We start from the raw sequence: 21830 nt of genomic DNA on the forward strand, positions 1-21830 counted from the left end.
TTAGGATTTCTTCCTCTACTCCCCTCCTTCCTCCCTCTCCGCCTTTCCTCTTTCTGTCTCATTTTAGTTTTGGCCTTTGGAAATACCGAGTTTTATAAGATGTTTGAACTATAACATATCCTTGCACCAGAAAGAATGAGCCTGGCTGCTTTGCAAAAGATTTCTATAAAAACTACCCTTTTGTACTAAGAGGAACAACGTACATCTGTTTTAAACCTGTTATTTGGTTCCTCTTGCTTTACTTTTTCTGCAAGTCCATTTGATTGCTGGGTTGTTGAAACTGCTGGTAGCACCTGCTTACTAGCAGCTCTCTTTGTGTTAGGCACTGTGCCTTAAAGTAATTGTAGTGCTTTACGAACACAAAGACCACCTGAGCAGACCAGCTTGGGGGATTGGCAGTGCTATCAGGGAGCAGGGTCTTTATGACAGTCTCTCTAAAAAATCCCTGTGGGGCCATTGCCTGCGAATTTCTTTAGACTTTATGCATCTTTTTATCAGAAGCCACGTCTTTGGTGTGGCAACTGTTATGAGTTGGCTGACTCCCTGGATGTGTAAAACAAAGAAAAGCAATATGGCAAAAAGAAAACCTGACTTTTGGTCCTGTATGTGTTGCTAAGTAGCTCTGTAATCTTGGGCAGGCTGTTCCATGTATCCCAGCCATACTTTCCCACGTGGAAGTAAGTTTTATATATGCCCTACTTGTGAGGATTGAGCTAGGTGACATTTGTGAAGAATGCCTTTGTAAACTGTAATTGCCTAGTGAATAAAGATTACTATCTCTGATAAACAGTACCAGTTCTCAGCCACCAGTAACCTGATTCTCCCATCCTGTGTTTGGAAGAAGCACAAATCTACGAGGAGGGATTGCTGATGTCTCAGTGTGAGTTGTATTCACAAGGCTCACGTACTTTCTCCCTGCCTTTTGATCCTGTCTGTCTCTCTCCATGCTTCAATGGGATGACCCGTTCAGTCGCACAGCAACCGTGCTCTCAGTACAAAATGTGATTGTGACCGTGCTTGTGTTGGGAGATGGTCAACAAACGTGCCGAGCTGCTGGCCAGAAATGTTCTTCCCTTCCCATTTGCTCTTGTACCTCCCTAGTACCTTAAGAAGGGATTCTGGGGGTTTGGTTATGAGCCAGCTGGACCATGTGGTAGAGCCATAATTCTCTGACCGAAGTCCTTTTCACAGGTTGACAGTCACAAAATGAAGTTACGAAGCTTCCAGGAACAGCAGCTGAAAAGGGAAATGGAAATGTGGATGTTGAGTTCAGCTGCCCTCAGACCCAGAGTGTGCTCCTCTCTAGTGTCCCTGAGGTGGAGAATATGGACTTGACTGGCTTTACTGTTCAGAAATGCAGTTATCTCTAGCTTTCTGCAGCTTTACATTAAGACCCCTGGGGATATACTTAGGAACACCTATATGTGACTTTGTCAAGTGAGGGCTTTGGGCTTGGGAGATAAATTTTTGCAGGTTTTGATCTAATTTAAGCCTAATCTAACACTAAGAAAGGAGGTGTCTCTGGTTTACTTTCAAATGTATGATGCCTCTTTAGGAGCCAGACCTGGTTAATCAGACTCATGGTCTTCATGGTTCCTTTGCTTTAGTAGCTTAATAATCCAATAATTCAAATGATGACTAAAAATCCTAATGTGTGAAGATGGTAGGTAATAGACAAAAGTAGACAACCAAAAATCATGAAATCATTCATTAATGACTTATTGGTTTATTACTTATTAATATTTATCCGACTCATTAATCCAACTCCCCACAGTTTGCTTCCCTAGGAGACACTGGCAGATCTTTACCCTATGAAATCTGAAGAAAGGGCCTGGCCAGGATAGGGAGGGTCATAGTGTATGTCACCCCATGCTTGGTATATCTGGGCAGCCTGTATGTGATAGCAGCTGGGGAATCAAATAATAGATAAACCTGATTGTTCTCATTCAAGTGATTTCTCTGTTTATTCTTATTAAAACAATTGGCTGTTCTTCAACGGTGATGTTAAAAGCATTTCATATTCTTTAGCAGTGGTCTCCTGGCAGCCTTATGTCTAGCCACGTGCAGATTGAAAAGAAAGCCGTCCTAGCTGTAGGGGACTCTGAGGAATTGGAAATCATTGCCTTTGTGACACATGAGGGGAAGGCAATCTTCTCAAATGGGAAGATATGCTAATGAATGCTCCTGGCAGGAGTTTGCTACCCTGGACGAAAGTCATCCATGGTTCCTGGAGCGGTGTATTTGTCATACTAGAAGTATAAAGACTCCTTGCCTTAGAAATTTCTGAGTCTAGTGATACCTCCAAGTGGTGAAATCAAAATTTGCAGATGACTATATTCGCCGTAGTGCCTTGTGCCTGTGGCACTGTTCACTCTTTAAATGGCAACCCACACGTTTTGTGGCCAGGGTGTACAGATGCGCACTGTGACCGCAGTACCTCCCTCCAGAGCCACTGTGCGCTAAGCACTCCAGTCTTCCAGGGATAGTTGGATCCATTCAGTCTTTTGTTCCTTCCACAAGCCCTTATTAAGTTCCTTTTCTGTGCCAAGTACTGTACTTGGTACTGATAATAAAAGGCCAGCAAGATTTAGCCTGGACACTAAGATCTGGCCCAGCAATTGACAACTGACACTAAGTGCTAGCATAAAGATACGGGTTCTGACGTGCAGTGACCATTTCCTATGAAAGCTTAGTCTTTTAGTAGATTGAAATGGGTTGTGAAATATTACCTGACAAGCAAATGAGGTGAAGTGAGTGGCTTTTTGACCTGTCTAGTCTCACCTGCTGATGCTAGTCCTTTTTTAGCACTTAGGAGTCAAAATACATTTATTGAGCCCTCACTATATTTCTTGCTAAGCTCTTTACATGTATTAATTTAAGTAATCTTCATAACCATCTTATGAAACAGGTACTGTTATCCCTACTTTACAAATGAGGAAACTGAAGCACATAAAAGTTAATAAGGTCCTTGTTGGAGGTCATGAGGTGGTGGCAAGATTCAAATTTAGCGAACCTGACCCAGAGTTCATGTTCTTAAATGATGTGATATACTGCCTCTAGGTAGAAGGGTACCATCCTGACCAACCTCCTGTATGGTAGAGCATGGCAGAGTGATAGTCCCCTGACCTCCCTGCCTGCAGAGTTCTTCTCAATCTGAGATCAGATTGCTTGTCCTTAATACAGAGCAGGAGTTGATGAATGCAGTAGGAGGTCCCTTATCTACAGCCCACGTGTGAATCTGGCTCTGCCTTTCACCATCTGGGTGACCTTGGCTCTGAGCATGTTTCCTCATCTGTAAAGTGGAGATAATGTTATTTTATGGGATCATTCAAGGGATTAAATAAGATCACATACTTAACAGTTTCTGGCTCTGAGTAAGCGCTTAATAAATGATAGCAAATTTTTATTATCATCATCTTCTAGCCTTGAGAACAAGCCACATAACAATTTCTCAGAGACCAGACTCTAGGAGCTAGGTAGGCGGGCAGATTTCCTTTGGTTTTGACAAGACAATAATTTTATTCTATGTATTTCTCTTGACTCTTTTGGTGTGAAAAGCAGAGAGGTAAAGCATTATTTGACAGATGTATGGATTCAAGCAAGAAACTGAGGTCCAATTGCAAAGAAATGCCTTGTAGAACTCAGAGCCCTGTCTGAGGAGACACAGAGGACCCTAGAGGGCGGAGAATGAACACAGCGCAGGGGCTAGTTCCAGAGTCGCATCCTCGGTTAGTTCACTTACCAGTGTGGGTGAGGGTCTCTTGTCAGTAAGCAGAGAATTTTTTTTTTCTCTCTGCTCTAACACATATCTGCTGGCTAGTGTTTATTAAGCCTTACCTTTTCTTGATGGGAAATAGAATTGGTGACTTTTCCAAAATGCAGAGGCAAAGGAGCTCTGTAACTGCAAGCTTATTGAGCCCCTTTCCCCACCTGTTCCTGTGCCAGACTTCCCCCAGTGCTGATTTGCCAATGGTTGCTCCTCAGATCTCATGGCTGGCTCGCTCTGTAGGCTCCAAGCCAGAGTGATGCAGCTGCCACCACCACCGCCGCCGCTACCATCAGCCATTCAGGGTCCTGCCATAGGATGTGACCTGCCGTGAAGCTTTCACCTTTCTCCGTTCTGCCTGTCATCGGGGTTGTACCTTTTTTTCTGGGGGCTTTTGCCATGCAGCCAGTGTTCCAAAGAAAGTTTTCAGGCACCACAGTTAAGAGCCCTACCTGCCTTTCCAAGGAGATTTGAGTTAGCCATGGAAAAGAAGATAATTGAGAGGGCTCCTGTGCCTCTGAGCTGCAGAAGGAAGAGTTGGCTTCTGCTAGTGTGCTCACTCCGAGTCAGGTGGGGGATTTGCTGGGACTCGTGAACGTGCACTACATACCTCTGGAGAAGTAGACTCGGCCTAACCTGCCCAAGGACAGCGCCCTGACCCACAAGAGCCAAGGCTGAAGACTGATTTTCCCACGTCCTTTCCCTAAGCTTAAGCTTGCTCTGCCACACTGCCCCAAGTCTGTGGCTTAAAACAGCCATTTCCTTTTGTCGATAAATAGGTTCAGTCTTTGTAAAATGTTTCAGCTTGGAGACTGGAAAGGCTCTCTGTGCCTTCCTGTCTCTCTGTTTCTCTGAGGGTTGATGTTGATGGCTTCTGTCTTTGTCTTCACAGGGAACTCTAATGATCCATGACAAAGAGGTCACCCTTGAGTATATACCAGGCCCAGATTTTTGGTACTGCAAACGGGTAAGTGCCAAGAATTCTGTTCCTTAGAAGTAAGGATCCAGCCTCACAGCTCCTCTGTGTCTCCAGGAGTGCTCCCTGGTAGTATGCATTGCCAAGGACAGAGCTCTTCTACCTTAGTTCACTTCACATGAACTGAGGGTCTGGGCAAGGCCAGCCACCACTCATGCTTTCTGGCTGCTGCCTGTGGCCATAGAGGATTCTGGCTGGGCCTGTTGGAGGCACTTTGTCAAGGGACATATACCATGCTTTTCAGTTGATTATGAACTGCATTGACTTAAACTTCTCCCTGGTTACCACCTTCCTGGGGGTGGTTATAGGGGATTAGTATTTGGAGAGGTTGGTTCTGCCAGAGGTATACACTTTTTGGATATTACAGGGTTTCCAAGGATATAAAACTTTCAGGTACCATGACATTTTACCTCTCTTAAGGTCCAGTAGTCTTCTAGAATGGCATATTTAAAGATTTTAGGCTATACTCTTTTTTTTTTATTTAAGATTTTATTTATTTGAAAGAGAGAGCATGGGGTGGGGGGGTATGGGCAGAGGGAGAAGCAGACTCCCCACGGAGCAGGGAGCCCAATGCAGGACTCAATACCAGGACCCTGGGATCATGACCCGAGCTGAAGGCAGATGCTTAACCGACTGAGCCATCCAGGCGCCCCTGGACTATACTCTTATTGGAAGTCCAGCTAGCTTGCAAATGAGCATGAAAATAAGATTTGCCAGTTTTCATTGCTGCTACTTAGTTTCAAAAATAATTATGAAAAATGTATAGTTTCTGAACCATGATTCATTAAAAATTCATTATAAAACTTGATAAAATTCAGCAAAAACTTTAGCTTGATATTTTATTAGCTTCAATGAAATATAATTTGTATAGCTGTGGTTGTCATTAACCAGAGCACTCATTTCATGGTGTCATTTTAGGAAAACATTTAACTTTTTAAAAAACTGTGATAAAATACATGTAACATTAAATTTATCATTTAAACCATTTTAAAACATATAATTCACTGGCATTCAGTATATGCATAGTGTTGTACAACCATCATCACCATCTAGTTCTAGAACTTCTCATCACTTCAAAAGGAGACCCTGTATCTATTGAGCAGTCACTCCTCAGTCTCCTTTCCCTCATTTCCTAATAAACCACTAATCTGCCTTCTATCTCTATGGATTTGCCCATTCTAGACATTTCATGTAAGTGGAGTCATAGAACATTTGACCTTTTGTGTCTGCCTTTGTTCACTTAGCATGTTGTCAAGGTTTATCCATGTTGTATGTATCGGTATATCACTCATTTTTATGGCTGAATATTATATGGCTATGCCACATTTTCTTTATTCATTCATCAGTTTATGGACATTTGGGTTGTTTCCACCTCTTGTCTGTTGTGAATAAGACTGCTGTGACCATTCACGTACAAGTTTTTGCTTGAACACACATTTTCAGTTCCGTTGGGTATATACCCAGGAATTGTGAGGTCATACGGTACTTTTATGTTTTAACTCTTTGAGGAATCACCAGGCTATTTTCCATAGACAGCAGCTGCACCATTTTACATTCCCACCAGCAACGTATGAGAGTCCCAATTTCTGTACACCCTTGACCACATTTGTAATTTTAACCCTTTTTTAAATTTTTTTTTATTTTTAAGTAATCTCTGCATCCAACGTGGGGCTCAAACTCACAGTCCCAAGATCAAGAGTCACACACTCTACCAACTGAGCCAGCCAGGCACCCCAACCCTTTTTTGATAATAGCCTTCCTAAGTGGGTGTAAAATAGTATCTAATTATTTTAATTTCCCTAGTGACTAATGACGTTGAGCATCTTTTTATGTGTTTGTTGCCACTTTTATATCTTCTTTGGAGAAATGTTTATCCAAATCCTTTGCCCATTTTTATTTTTTATTTTTATTTTTTTTAAGATTTTATTTATTTATTTGACAGAGAAAGACACAGCGAGAGCGGGAACACAAGCAGGGAGAGTGGGAGAGGGAGAAGCAGGCTTCCCGCCGAGCAGGGAGCCCCATGCGGGGCTCGATCCTAAGACCCTGGGATCGTGACCTGAGCCGAAGGCAGATGCTTAACAACTGAGCCACTCAGGCGCCCCTCTTTGCCCATTTTTAATTGGGTCATTTGTCTTTTTGTTGTTGTTATAAGAGTTCTTTATACTGGATTCTGGATATAAATCCCTTATCAGATGTGTGATTTGCAATTATTTTCTCCCATTCTGTGTGTTGTTTTTTGCACAAAAATTAATTTTGATAAAATCTATTTCAGCTGTTTTTTTCTTTTGTTGCTTATCCTTTGGTGTCAGGAATCAATTGCCAAATCCACGGTGATGAAGATTTACCCCTTTGTTTTCTAAGAATTTTATAGTTTGGGCTTTTATATTTAAAGCTTTGATTTATTTTGAGTTAATTTTTGTTCATGCTGTGAGGTAAGGGTGCAGCTTCATTTTTGGCATGTGGGTATCCACTTGTCCCAGCATCATTTGTTGAATTAACTATTCTTTTCCTGTTGAATGGTCTTGCACCCTTGTTGGAAAGCAGTTGACCAGAGGTCTGTAGGTTTATTTCTATAGACTCTCAGTTTTATTCTGTTCTATATTTTTATCCTTACATTAGTACCATGCTGTTTTTTGATTATTGTAGCTCTGTAGTAAGTTTTGAAATTGGTAAGTATGTCTTTCAACTTTGTTCTTTTTTAAAGTTCTTTTGGCTATTGAGTGTCTTTTGCAATTCCATATAAATTTGAGAATCAGCTTTTCCATTTCTACAAAAAGACCTTTAGGATTTTTATAACATTTAACATTTTAATAGTGATTGCCTCTACATTTTGAGTTTATGGGTGATTTCTCCCCCTCTCTTACACTTTTCCTATCAGCTATAATACACATATATTGTTTCTTTTATAATCAGGGATGGAGGGAGCTAGCATTAAAGGGATAATTTTGAACTTTATTTTTTTTTTTTAAGATTTATTTAGTTTTGAGAAAGAGAGCACGTGAGCAGGGGGAGGGGCAGAGGGAGAGGGACACCTCTGAGATCGTGACCTGAGCTGAAACCAAGAGTTGAATGCTCAACTGACTGAGCCACCCAGGCACCCCAAACTCTTATTTTCTGTTAACTGGCAGAAAGCAAATGTCGATATCTGATGTCAAAATTACATGGCTATTGCCAAAGCTGTTGCTTGAAAGAACAGAATGGCTTGGTTACATTGCCCCCTAAGATGACAAGCCACTTGCTTAGCTGTCTCAGGGGTTCTTGTAATTTCTGCACTTTATTGGAAGGATTGAGTACCAGCCCTGCATATGCAACCTTTGGCCTGATGTGGAATCTACCAACTTAAAAAAATATATTTATAGCAGTATTATTTGTAATGTCCCAGAAATCGAAACAACAAAATATCCATCAACTGCTGAATGGATAGACAGACAACACTCAGTGCAGCCCTACAGTGGAATGCTATTTGGCAATTAAAAGGAATGAAGTGGGTCTCCTGGGTGGCGCAGTCAGTTGAGCCTCCGATTCTTGTTTTGGCTCAGGTCATGATCTCTGTCTCATGAGATCGAGCCCTGCATCGGGCTCCATGCTCAGTGCAGAGTTTGCTGAGATTGTCTCTTCCTCTCGCCCTCCTGCTCGTGTGCCCACGCTCTCTCTCTCTCTCTCTCTCAAATAAATAAATCTTAAATAAATAAAAGGAATGAAATGCTGCAACACGCTAACATGGATAAACTTTGAAAACACTATGCCAGATATAAAATACCTTATATCGCACTATTCCATGGGACTGGTGGTAAGAATGGGAAATGACTCCACTAGGTTTCTTTTTGGGCCAATGAAAATGTTCTAGGGGCGCCTGGGTGGCTCAGTCAGTTGAGCATCTGCCTTCGGCTCAGATCATGATCCCAAGGTCCTGGGATTGAGCCCTGCATCGGGCTCCCTGCTCAGCGAGGAGCCTGCTTCTCCCTCTCCCTCTGCCTGCCGCTGTGCCTGCTTGTGCTCTCTCTCTCTCTCTCTCTGTCAAATAAATAAAAAAATCTTAAAAGAAAAAGTCCTGAAGTTAGATTGTGGTGATGGTTGCACTCTACGTATACTGGAAGTCATTGGGGGTGCCTGGGTGGCTTAGTTGGGTAAGCATCCAACTCTTGGTTTCAGCTCAGGTCATGATCTTGGGGGTCATGAGATCGAGCCCCACATCAGGCTTCACTTTCAGCGTAGGAGTCTGCTTGAGTTTCTTTCTCTCTCCCTCTGCCCCTCCCCCCTCAAATAAATAAATAAATCTTTAAAAAAAAATCATTGGACATTTGAAACAGGTGAACATTATGGTACTTAAACCAAGGTTAGGATCCTGACTCCACCATTTACAACTTTTCTGTAATAACAAGCAGCCTCAAAATCCCAGTGACTTAAATGCACAGACATATTCTTCATTTAAGTTACATGTTTGGAACTATGGGTCATTGCTTGTTCTGCTCCATGACCTCTCAATTTGGGACCCAGCTGGAAGGAGCAGTCCCAATGTGGCACTGCTGTCCCCCTGGATAAGGGAGAGAATGAGAGGCTCATTCTCCCAACCAATGGCTCTCAGAGCTTCTGCCAGGCCCGTGCAGGTCATGTTCACTCACACTCTATTGGCCAAAGCCAGACACGTGGCCAAAGTTGCCAGTGGAGAGGGCAGTGTGCTCACCTGCAGGGAGACACCACAGTTGCTCGACAGAGGGCGGGGCTGTGTGTATGATCTGTCCACACACCGAGAAGGGAACAAACAAGGAAAAAATCGACTGTAATGACTTTAATCGAGTTTGTCTGAATCACTTAAGTGACAGTTTGTGGAACAGGCTGGGTACCTGGTGTGTGCTGTTTACTCATTAGCTTCTGCTGTGGTGGTTATTCTCCTCCATCTGGCATGCCCTCCTTGCTCACCCTACAAGGCCCTACTCAAATAGCCTTTTCTTGACAGTTCCTGTTCTTTGGTTTCCTGCCAGTCAGCTCTCTGTCCTCATACTACTTGGAAGCTCATTGGCAAAAGTTCAGCCTCTTTGGGATTGGCAATGTGCTTACCTTTTTATTCATAGGTTCAGACAAGAACTACATTCACATTGCAAAGTGTCTCTTCTCTTGTTTGGGCGCATGAATGTTCCTTTTCCTTTTAACATCCTCAGAAGAGCTGCCAGAGACACTACTTATGTATCTTCCTCTTCTTTCCTTGCCCCTTTTTTATTTATCATTTTTTTAAGATTTTATTTATTTGGGGCGCCTGGGTGGCTCAGATGGTTAAGCGTCTGCCTTCGGCTCAGGCCATGATCCCGGGGTCCTGGGATCGAGTCCCGCATCGGGCTCCCTGCTCCTTGGGAGCCTGCTTCTCCCTCTGCGCCTCTCTCTCTCTCTCTCTCAGTCTCTCTCTGGCTCTCATGAATAAATAAATAAAATCTTAAAAAAAAAAAAAAATTTATTTGACAGAGAGCACAAGCAGGGGGAGTGGCAGGCAGAGGGAGAGGGAGAAGCCGGCTCCCCACCGAGCAAGGAACCCAACTCAGGGCTTGATTCCAGGACCCTGGGATCATGACCTGAGCCAAAGGCAGACGCTTAACCGATTGAACCACCCATGTGCCCCTCCTTGCCCCTTTTTTAAATCAAGGGAGTTGATCATCAAGAATTGTCAGTTCCAGTGCAGCCTGAATGGGGCTCTTGTAAGCAGTTTAGGACCAAATGTTGGATGCAGACTATGAGGGGCAATGGCTTTGGGGCAGTAGTATTGTATAAACCATTTAACAGTCCAGTTTTCTTAGTTAAGTTTATTTCCTGTAGAAATCCGTGTCCCTGGCAGAGGCATTTGGGGCTGCTCGGGGGTCCACGTGCCCTGTTAGAAGGCAGCTCTCAAACAGCAGCTCCCCATATTCTGTCTGCCAGCTCTGATGAGTGGGGGGCCATCAGATTTGTTAGCCTTTATGGTGATCTGGGATATGGCTTATTTCTTTCATGTGTGGCAGGTGCTATTGTGTTGGATATACATAAAGTTTTTTTTTAATGTTTTTGGTCAAATTGAAGTCTTTCCCTTTCCCATGCAGTGTAAGGTCAGCGTAGCTGGACACCGATCTTCATGTTCACTCTGCAAGTGCCCAAGGGAAGGTGAGTGGTGGTAGAGGTGGTGGTGGTAGTTTTTATTTTATGTACTGATCAAAACAAATTTCATGCTCTCTTTGGCTTTTAAGAGTGGTCATCCCTAAAGACAAGTTGATCTGTAAAGCTCTTAAAAGTGCAATGTGATCTCTAACTTCATGTGACCTGTTAGTGAATGATATTGGGTCTCAGTTCCACCAGGGGAAGGAGATGGGTTGCCAAATCCTCACATTGAGGGAACCAAGTGGGCAGCTGACCAGAGGTCAGTAGTAGTGTTATTTAGAATACATTTAAGGATGTTGGGTTGAGAAAGAGTCTCCGTGGCATTCGTCCATGTGACCCTTACCCCCCACTGCTTTGGCGTTACTGAGAATTATCTGTTATCGGGATTGTTTTCTTACTTACGCTCTGTATAAACATTTCAGAATCTTCAACAGAAAAATATTGTAAAATAACAGTAAAAAATGAACAAGAGAAAATAATCAGGATTGAGGGTATATGTTGTTTTTATAAAGGAATAAACCTACCAGCTTCTCAGTCACTTAACTTTGAGTAAATTTCTCCAGAGAACCTTTAGGTAGGCAGCCTTGAAGAGACTGTCAAAGGCATCTGTAGCAATGACTGAGAACAAAAGAAAAACTTTTGTTTTTCTTTTTTAAAGATTATTTTTTTATTGACAGAGTGAGCGAGTGTACAAGCAGGGGGAGCAGCAGAGAGAGAGGGAGAAGCAGGCTCTCTGCTCAGCAGGGAGCCCGATCCCAGGACCCTGGGATCATGGCCTGAGCCAAAGGCACATGCTCAACCAACTGAGCCACCCAGGTGCCCCAGCAATGACTATTATATGCCTGTTTCTGATATGACCCCTTCAGGAGAGCTAGGGCATGACCATAAAATACAGTTCAGTTTAGGGATCCAGGTAGCCTTCTGAAGGACCTGTTTGTTCCAAGTGTAGGATTTAGTATGTCTACAAAGAGTTTCTTAGCTGGGGTTTTGGCCTATAGTGGTGATTCTACTCTCTAGTGAGGACTGTGAAGCAGGTGTTCTGAAAATCTTTAAGGAAGGCTCTAGATGCTGTAGAGACCAAACCAACCTGTGAGAAGGTGAGTAAATGAGATTTTTTAGCTTGTATTACAATTCAGATTATGCAAAATTGTGGGTTTTTTCCCTGAAGAAAGGCTTCTTTCTCAGTATATTCTAACAAATGAATGGCTGGCTTATAAAAATCCTTGGGTACCATACCACTAAAAGGGCTGGGACAGCTTTAACCTGAAAACATGTAAAACAGGTGTTCACTAGTTGCCTATCACTGCTGTTAAGTTATCTCTACATTGGTCCTATAGAATGTATTTTTTTTTAACTACATGGCTTCCTGTGAACCCTCCAAGAATTGAATTCATTGCAAAAATATATTCCTAATTGATTGGACAAATTATCCTGCTATAGAAAGAGATTGAGAATGAATCATTTATATTTTGAAGGATATTTGCTCATTACAATTATTTGCAAGTGAATGAGCTATATGCCGGTAGGTCTGTTAGCTTCCCCGGAGAAGAGGGGACCTGTGGTCTTACAGAATTTGAGACAACTGTCTTAGCACCATAACACTGGAAGAAGAAAGACTCCTAGACACATATGTTTGGGATATATGCTTCTACCAAACTTCTGGCAAGGGTCATATCTTTGGTAATTTTGTTCCCAAATCTGTTCTTATCATTGGTTTTAATAGTCAGGCCCAGCGTCTCATGAAGTATTTCTTATATTTAAATGTTTGGGAAGTGATAGAAAACTCTTAAGATGAAATTTTTTAAATACTTGAGGGGTTTCTTTGAACTGTTTCATGTGCTATCTCATTGGCCTGGCTGAATATCTGTTAGAGGACTTTTTCGTAGGAATTTCTGAGACTATTAAAACCATTCCAATATGAGTGTTTGTTAGCAGGTAAGGAGGAATCACAGCAGTAGTGTTTTTTGGATGAAACCTGCTGGAGATTCTCTTTCTGTTTCTGTTCCTGTAGTGACAGAGGCCAAGCAAGAATTAATAACCTATCCTCAGCCTCAGAAAACATCCATACCAGCACCATCAGAAAAACAACCCAACCAGTCCCCAAGGTCAGCTGATAAGGAACCTGAACCCAAGAAGCGGGAAGAAGGACAAGAACCACGCTTGGGACATCAAAAGAGAGAAGGAGAAAGGTATCTGCCTCCTCGAAGGGAAGGGCTCACCTTCCGAAGAGACCGAGAAAAGGAGCCGTGGTCTGGGGAGACACGCCAGGATGGGGAGAGCAAAAGTAAGTGATTTGTCAGGGCACAAACCAGACTGTGACCACTACAGTTCGAGTATAGATGGCCTGTTTTGTGGCTAGGGACCAGGTGTTTCCCACACCCTAGTAAAACTGCTCAGCCTGATTGTAGAGGCTATTGCTTTCTGCAGGCCTTGCTGTACCAGTTGGAGGAACCTACATCCTCCACATAGCAAATTGCTATTCAAATGCAGCAAGGCATCATTTTAGATTTCTGAGTATTGGTGAAGAAATGTTTGAAGTATATGACCCAGCATTGTTTTATAGAATCAGCCTTGCTGGAGCAGAATAGCATCTGCAGTAAAAAAAGACAATCAGGTTCTGAGGGCTTTGGAAATTAACCTTTCTCTCTTTCCTTGCTCCTCCCATTTGTATGTGGTTTGTTCAGCAATTATGCTAAAGCGCATCTATCGTTCCACTCCACCTGAGGTCATAGTGGAAGTGCTGGAACCCTACGTCCGCCTTACTACTGCCAATGTCCGTATCATCAAGAACAGAACTGGCCCCATGGGCCACACTTACGGCTTTATTGACCTGGACTCCCATGCAGTAAGTTTCCTCTGCCTTGGAATGGCCAAGGGACAGCTGGCTATAGAAACCTGAAGAAGGTTTGAAGGACTTCCTTACCATTGGAATTCTCATGTGCTACCCGATATCAAAATCCTCTTGTTCTTTCCTTTGGGTTTAATGCTCATTCAGAGGAAGGGACTGCCTTTGAAAGTTAGAATTCTGAGCATTTTTCTAGATTTGGTTTTGTCTTTTGGCAGTGACAATGTCCAATTAAAATAACATGAGAACTTAAGTTACTTGTGAAGAATCTGTGTACTGAACCTTGCAAGATTTAGTAAATTTTCTAGTTTCTTAAATTTGTTTTGCTCAGCTATAGATGGTTTTATATTTGATGGTAACAGGACATTTCCTCTTTTTCCTTAAAATGTTATTTAAGAGATTCTTATGGCTTGAATTTTTAGTTGTGGGGCCCTTTTCTATGGAGGTAACAGGAAAGTAGTAATGAAAATCATTGGTATTTTTCTTTTTTAAGATTTTATTTATTTGGGAGAGAAAGAGCATGAGCTGGGAGAGGGGCAGAGGGAGAGGGAGAAGCAGACTCCCCACCGAGCTGATGCTGGGCTCGATCCCAGGACCCTGGGATCATAATCTGAGCTGAAGGCAGATGCTTAACCAGCTGAGCCACCCAGGCACCCCTTGTTGGTATTTTTTAGATTTCATGCTCAGAAGTCACAAGGGACTTTGTAAACTGGATCTGATGCAATGAGAGTTGCAGCCTAAAAGAAGAGAATTTGAATTTCTGATATTAATACCAGAAACTGATGTTTACTATGATCACTATTCTGATCAACCCTTCATCAAGAGTTGCCTGTTTTTGCCAGGGTGCTCTTACTATTATAATTACAACCAGAACATAATGTTCAGTAAATTTGTCTTTTGAGAAGAAAATCCATGTTCAGTTCTCTTTCAAAGGACATGGCCTTTTCTCTCTTTGTGCTGCAATGTGTCTTTGGTTTCCCAGGAAGCTCTTCGTGTAGTGAAGATCTTGCAGAACCTTGATCCACCATTTAGTATTGATGGGAAGATGGTAGCTGTAAACTTGGCCACTGGAAAACGAAGGTAAGGCAGAAGAGTGGGGCTCCTTTGTGATTCCCCTACTCAAGTTTTTGGGAGGCAACTCCTAAAAGGTAGAGATAGTAAGACATGGTACCTTCCGATGTGGATTTCTTCAGGTAGTGTGCATGTTTTCTTTTTATGAAGCTTGCCTTATTCTGACTTTAGTTGTCTTTTTTTATTGTTTTTGTTTGTTTTTTCCTTAAATAGCAGCACTAGGTACGTAAGTGCCTTCCCTCTTCACTGCCTGGTATCTTTGGGTTCCAAATGATGATACAGTCTTGGATATGCAGAAATCTCGATACATCCTTGCCCCTCAGAATCCTAAGAAAATGCTGTCCTGACTCCCCATTCCTCTGACCCTGGTCATGCCCCCATGGTACTGGGAAGTCTAATTCCTCTTTACTCCTATACTTACCTTGACCCAGGAGTGGTACCTAGGAAATGGCTGCATCACAGAGGCAGGCTTGCAGGCATGGGGCAGATCTTGCTCTAGCACCCTCAACTTGTTTGCTCTTTTGCTTCAGCGTTAGCTTTGTAGAAATCTCTGTGCTGCCAGGCCTGCTTGCTCTGGGTGGTTTCTTTCCCTCCAAAATGGGGGAAACTTAGTTTCTTGGCAAATCTGTAGGGTTAGGCAATCCTCAAGTGGCTTTTTGTAGCAGACTCAAGATGTGTTGTATTATTTGTTGCAGAAATGATTCTGGGGACCATTCTGAGCACATGCACTACTATCAGGTAGGCTTCAGCAGTTGGGGAGTGCTCTGTCAAAATCCTCAAGTGACTGAAAGAGTGATCTTGAATTTTCTCCAGTGGGTGACTGTTAAGGTTAAGAGCTATCAGAAGTTCCATAATTTTAACTAGCCTTTCTGTGATAGGGTAAAAAGTATTTCCGAGATAGGAGAGGAGGAGGCAGAAATTCAGACTGGGCTTCAGATACAAATCGACAAGGACAACAGTGTAAGTCACTTGTTTTATTTCTATTGCTCTTTGTGGCTTGACTACTCATTAATTGAAATCTTTGTGGTCACAAAGTTAGCAAGAGATACTGTTGACTGGGGATGCACATTCAGAGAGAGCACCATCTACAGGTTCTGCATCTGTTTGGGTTGGCCAGCCCCATTTCTGGGTTGTTCTCAGTGAGTCCCCAGCCAGGGCTTCACTGGACAGGGACTAACATTGGCTCTGGTTTTATTCCCACTAGCATCATCTGACTGCTACATATATGATTCCGCTACTGGCTACTATTATGACCCTTTGGCAGGAACTTATTATGACCCCAACACCCAGGTGAGTTTTTGGTTTGTTTACTTTATCAGTGATTCTTTTGAGAAAAGTACCTATAATTTGTTACTTTGAAGGTTTTATTCCCTGGATTTTTTTGGTTGCTCATTACAAGAAAAGTGGAAAAGTTTAAATCTTATGGAAATTTAAATATTTCTCCATTCCTGGCAGCTGCTGTTATACTGTCTAGATCTCATGTCTAGTCTGGTGTTTTTTAAAGTCCACATCTTATATTGAGTTGTATTTATTGAGTTGTGTTCATTCAGGATTTGTTAACTGTTACCTATATGGCATTATAGGTAAGAATAGTGCTGCTCTTGGAAAAATGGACAGTGAGTGGTCTGGATGTGTCCTGGCCCCTGGAGTGGGTTTCAAGATTGTTTGATGTGGTCTCTTCTTAGGCTTGTGAGGGAGAGAGCTGTTCTTTCTCCCAGAAGGGAACTTGTTCCTTAGACCTAGAATTAACTGGGAAAGTGAGATATTCTGTAGACTTAACAGTTTCTAACTGTATTGCAGCAAGAAGTCTATGTGCCCCAGGACCCTGGGTCACCTGAAGAAGAAGAGATCAAGGAAAAGAAGTCCACCAGTCAAGGAAAGTCAAGTAGCAAGAAGGAAGCATCTAAAAGAGATGGCAAGGAGAAAAAAGACCGAGGAGTAACAAGGGTAAGAGAACTTGTAAATCTGCTCTTTACGAGACAATTACAGATTCAAATAAAGGGGTCATAGAAGAGATCTAGAGTTGAGGTGTCAGGTTACGAAAAAGCAGGCAATCCCCTTGCCTCTTACAGCTGGTGGTAACTCTTTCACAAATGCAAAAACTGTGGATGGTAGAACAAAGTGACTCAGCTCAAACCCTAACACCTGGGCTCCACACAGTTTCACTTTCCTACGCCCCCTCTTCAGTGCTTGACTCTGTATACACATTTCTGTAGGTGTAATTGTAGCAGAGGTTACCATTCTGTATTCTCTGCTCTATTTATATTTGATCTTAAGTAGTTTTTCCATGGTTTTATAATACTCTTTATTTTAACGCCTGTATGGTAAAAACTCACAGTAAAACTGTACCCTTATTTTCATCAATCCTGCATTATTTGTCTTTTCTTTCTAGTCTTATTCTGTTGTAGTATGCATCGTTCAGCATTTTATTTCTCCTTCTAAATTACTTCCTTAGGCTGAACTTTCAAAATGGAAGATGTTGAATATTTTGGTATCTCCTGACATAAAGCCAAATTATTTTCCAAAGAATTACATTGATTTGCCCTGGCACCGATTATGCGTTAGTGAAAATGGATGAATTTGCTTGTGGCTCAATTTGTAACTTGTCTGTTTCCCCTTCTAATATTGCTAGTTGTTTATCTAGAGATTCAGAGAGAGAGAAAATATGTGTGTGTTTCTGAGAACTTAGACTTTAGAGTTCTGCTAGCTTAATATTTGGATTCAGCTTTTGCCACTTTTCTTTACAACCATATTCCCAGCCATTTGTAAAATGAGGGTATTAATGCCTATCTGGGAAGGTTGTAGTAAAGGCTGAGGACAGTAATGCATATAAATGTCTTATCTGTTGCTTGACATACAGTGATCACTCAGTATATACTGAATGTTATGTTTTCAAAGGCTTTTTATTTTGAAATCATTATGGCAGCATTACAGATATTTCACAGATTAGGAGTTTTGGAAAATCTGATTAATTTCGACAGGGTTCTTAACCCAGCTTTTATGAGTATCATATAAGAATTAACGGGTTTAATCAGTTTCAGGAAAATGCCAGTGAGGGGACAGCCCCCCCAGAAGACGTCTTTAAGAAGCCCCTGCCTCCCACTGTGAAGAAGGAAGAAAGTCCTCCACCAGTAAGGCTAAGCCAAGGCCGGAGGCTGGGGGCTGGGGGCTGAGGCTGGGGCTGGGGCTGGGACTAGGGCTGGGGCTGGGGCTGGGGCTGGTTCTGAATGGGAAGGGAAGTTCAAAGGCTTCACTTCGGTGTTGGTCCTTTAGTTCTCTCTACCTCCCAAACAAGGACTTTTCTTGAGTATGAGCATGAGTTAAATGTTCCTGCCTGCTAGTAGGGATATAATTGGAGAAACAAGGCAACTTTCTGTCTTCTTTCTTTGTATCCTGCACCATTCTCATCAGACAAGGGAATGTCTGGGCCTTTTTAAGTTATAATCTTGGTCTTGTTAATCCTTCTCTTCTAAGAGACCCATTTTCCTGGCTCTGATTTTTCCTGTCTTTCGGTGCTGTGTAAGAAGCTCAGATGTGGAGTGCATGCATGGTTGTTTTTACAGTTTACCTGTCTGGCCACAGTCAACAATGCTAAAATCGGTACCCATTTTTTAGATGCATTAAAGTGATGGTCTCCTGCAATCACAGGTGATTCTGATTAAATGTAAATATGTAGCTGTAGTGATCATGCTTTATTTTTTTATTTCAATTCATCACAAGCCAGTGACCATGCATCATTATTTCACGGTTCCTATGAACTATTGATAAATGCTCTACCTGTGTCACATTACTAGTTCAGTTCATTGTAGCCTCAGTCCTAACAATGCCTTTGCCTTTGCCTCACTCAGGAGCTGAATGTCTACCTGAGAGCTTATTCTTCCTTTGCTTTTAATCCACCTCCTAAATCCGTTTTGCTGTAGGGGTTACTGTAGCCTTAATAAAGTTTATCTTTCCTTTTCTCCATGGGTTACAGTAGCTTGAGGGGTTGCTGCTATCACTTCCTCTTTGTAACTTGTAACTTCTTAACTCTCCCTACCTCTATTGTCAGTTCCCCTTTCCCTTCTTTATCTTCACTGTTCTGTTGCTAGAGTCACGTCTAAGGGAATCTTTCTGGTTTATCTCAACAATCCAGGAGAAAAGTCAAGCTTGAACCATGTTGCTTCCTTGTGGGAAATGAGCAGTGTGGTCAGCGGGCCTATTTTGAGCCCAGTTCATTATTCAAACTAAAAGAGAAGAAATGAGATACCATATTAGAATATCCAGAAAACAGGCCCCACAATATAGGTTGAGGTTAGTGTTAATCTTTGGCCTTCTCCTTCCAGCCTAAGGTGGTAAACCCACTCATCGGCCTCCTGGGCGAATATGGAGGAGACAGTGACTATGAGGAGGAAGAAGAGGAGGAACAGGCCCCTCCTCCACAGCCCCGAACAGCGCAGCCCTCACAGAGGGAGGAGCTGACCAAGAAGGAGAACGAAGAAGATAAACTCACTGACTGGAATAAACTGGCTTGTCTGCTCTGCAGAAGGCAGTTTCCCAACAAAGAAGTTCTGATCAAACACCAGCAGCTCTCAGACCTGCACAAGGTATGGGGAAGGGGCCCAGACCTTTCAAACTTTGGACTCTTACCATCGTGCATTACAGTCCGATTTCAAAGTGAATTGTTCCTGCACCTTTTGTCATGAGTTGCTTTGCATTAGGGCTGTGCCCACCTTCAAAAACCTTGGTATGGGGATTTCTAGACCCTGAGCTGCTCTGCAAGTCACCATGCCATGTGGAAGTCGGAGCCACACCTCCCGCATGGCCCCTCCGGCCAGCCGGGCACCTCAGATGAGAGCGGCACCTAGACCAGCGCCGGCAGCTCAGCCTCCAGCAGCGGCTCCACCAGCTGCTGTTGGCTCACCTGCTGCTGCGCCCAGGCAGCCAGGGCTCATGGCCCAGATGGCAACCACTGCAGCTCGCGTGGCTGTGGGCTCTGCTGTCGGGCACACGATAGGTCATGCCATCACTGGGGGCTTCAGTGGAGGAGGCAGTGCTGAGCCTTCAAGGCCTGACATCACTTACGAGGAGCCTCAGGGAACCCAGCCAGCATACCAGGAGCAGCAGCAGTTTGGCCCATGCCACTATGAGATGAAACAGTTTCTGGAGTGTGCCCAGAACCAGGGTGACCTGAAGCTTTGTGAAGGTTTCAGCGAGTTGCTGAAACAGTGCAGATTTACAAATGGATTAGCCTAATCAAGAAGTTCAAATTGAAGATGAGGAAAATCATCTCTCATAACCAAGTTAATTTAGCATAAAAATATAATTGATGGTGAATGGTGAATATATAAAGTGTAAAACCACCAGTTAAGCTTCTCCTTCATCATTAAATACAGCTTTCTTCAGAATTGGAATAAAAAAGGTTGTTCTTGCTGTATAGAAGTTCATTGAGATGGTTTGAATTTGGGGTTGGGCAGATATTTGTGTGCCTCCTTAAATCACCTTTTCTGATGTTCTCATTTGTGAATTAGAATAAAGTGATTTTCTCCCCCCCAAAAAAAAAAAAACCTTGGTATGTAGACCCAAGGCAGGCATCATGGCTGGGGTTTGGGGCTCCAGACACGGTGGCCGTGCTAAAGACTGGAGAGGAGGGCGTCACCAAGTAGGAAACTTATTTGCTGAGTTTCTCATCAGAGCTCTTCCATTAACCTAACAAGTGGACCTCAGATAAGCCTCTTCTCTTCTGTGATATTTGGTGGCTTCCTCTGGTTCTGTCTAGTTCTGATACTGTGCAGTTTTCCCAAAGGTGGGTCACATTCTGCCATCTCTTCATGTGGTGAGTCACCGCTATAAGCCACGGCACAACATCTATTGGAGTGTTAAACTGACATACACTGGTCCTCCCCTGCAGTCTCCCGTTCAGATGTGCTGACCAAAGAGTGGAATTCTGGACAAATAAAACCCCTAGATAGACTCATGTTCTCAGTATAGGGTGATTTATTTCACACTCCTTCTCTAGCAGATGTTGCTAGAGCCGGTGAGGAGATCGGATTTAGACTTTCCTTCGATATAAAATCTAAAGTCTTAATGTAGCTAAAAGCTGAGAAGCTCTGCTTTTGGTAATAGGCACACCTCTTCTCCCTGCTGCCTCTGTGGAGGCTCTGCAAGGTTTTTAGGGGTCTGAGAAGTTCCTGACAATCCCTGCAACAGATTACCTCCCAAGTCCCTTTGACCTGGAATTCTGAGTCATGAGACTGACACATTGAAATATCAGCTCTTTGGGGGCACCTGGTTGGCCCAGTTGGTGGAGCATGTGACTCTTGATCTTGGGGTTGTGAGTTCAAGCTCCACATTGGGTATAGAGCTTAATTTTTTTAAAAAAATTAAATAAAAGGATATATAAAATTAAAAAAATAATAATAGAGGGGTGCCCGGGTGGCTCAGTTGTTAAGCATCTGCCTTCAGCTCAGGTCATGATCCCAGCATCCTGGGATTGAGCCCTGCGTCGGGCTCCCTGCTGCACAAGAAGCCTGCTGCTTCTCTCCCACTCCTTCTGCTTATGTTCCCTCTTGCGCTCTCTCTCTGTCAAATAAATAAAATCTTTAAAAATAATAATAATAGATTTCAGCTGTCTGATGAAAATGCTAATAAATGGCTAATATCAGGAAAGAGGAACCAGAAATCTGGTGAATCCACAAATTGAACTGACCCTGGGACAGTGGAAAGTGGACTATGGTACTTCTTCCTTTCCTTGTAGTGATTCAGTGGAAAGAATCCCCTGTCCATACAAGAGCTGTTCCGGACCTCTTAAGTTTCTTATATATGCTCGAGGGTATTGTGTAGGAGAACCATGCTTGAGAAGTGTGGGACCCTTAAGGAATACAGGACTCTCAGAGCAGTCTTTTTGTTCTTTTAGGACCTTGGGTTCTCCTTTTCATGTTTTTCTGGGGGCTTGAAAGAGTGAATAGTGTCTGAGGATGGTGGGTGGTAGTGGTGGTGGTAGGAAGAGCATGTGGGCATTAAGTTTTCTTCACTGGTGTGCTCAGATTCCCCTCTCTCATAATTTTTACTTT

The 21830-nt window shown here is 42.9% G+C and overlaps 2 protein-coding genes across 11 annotated transcripts in view; both read left to right on the forward strand.

The window, feature by feature from the left end:
- The window catches only part of RBM6 (RNA binding motif protein 6), a 102481-nt gene that overhangs the window by 74530 nt on the left and 6121 nt on the right, over positions 1–21830 (forward strand). For 6 of the 10 annotated variants that reach the window (XM_027582794.2, XM_027582791.1, XM_027582790.1 and 3 more), the window contains 11 exons: positions 4659–4733; positions 10811–10871; positions 12877–13149; positions 13550–13710; positions 14693–14790; positions 15477–15519; positions 15660–15741; positions 15986–16071; positions 16582–16728; positions 17817–17912; positions 19104–19364. In XM_027582794.2, the coding sequence (XP_027438595.1) occupies positions 4659–4733; positions 10811–10871; positions 12877–13149; positions 13550–13710; positions 14693–14790; positions 15477–15519; positions 15660–15741; positions 15986–16071; positions 16582–16728; positions 17817–17912; positions 19104–19364 (1383 nt within the window). Of the gene's footprint in view, positions 1–3543; positions 3729–4658; positions 4734–10810; positions 10872–11882; positions 11963–12876; positions 13150–13549; positions 13711–14692; positions 14791–15476; positions 15520–15659; positions 15742–15985; positions 16072–16581; positions 16729–17816; positions 17913–19103; positions 19365–21830 lie in introns of those variants that run through there. The other 4 variants (XM_027582797.2, XM_027582793.1, XR_003517945.2 and 1 more) reach the window with 4 other exon arrangements.
- LOC113916449 (coiled-coil-helix-coiled-coil-helix domain-containing protein 2-like) lies at positions 19372–20254 on the forward strand. Its single transcript, XM_035726725.1, has one exon. The coding sequence runs from the start codon at positions 19546–19548 to the stop codon at positions 20011–20013; it is 468 nt and encodes a 155-aa protein (XP_035582618.1). The 5' UTR covers positions 19372–19545; the 3' UTR covers positions 20014–20254.

This window comes from Zalophus californianus, chromosome 1 (assembly GCF_009762305.2).
Source record: "Zalophus californianus isolate mZalCal1 chromosome 1, mZalCal1.pri.v2, whole genome shotgun sequence".
NCBI lineage: Eukaryota > Metazoa > Chordata > Mammalia > Carnivora > Otariidae > Zalophus > Zalophus californianus.

Excerpts from the sequence above, each read along its gene's own strand:
- LOC113916449 (XM_035726725.1), top strand. The coding sequence starts at position 19,546 with ATGCCATGTGGAAGTCGGAGCCACACCTCCCGCATGGCCCCTCCGGCC.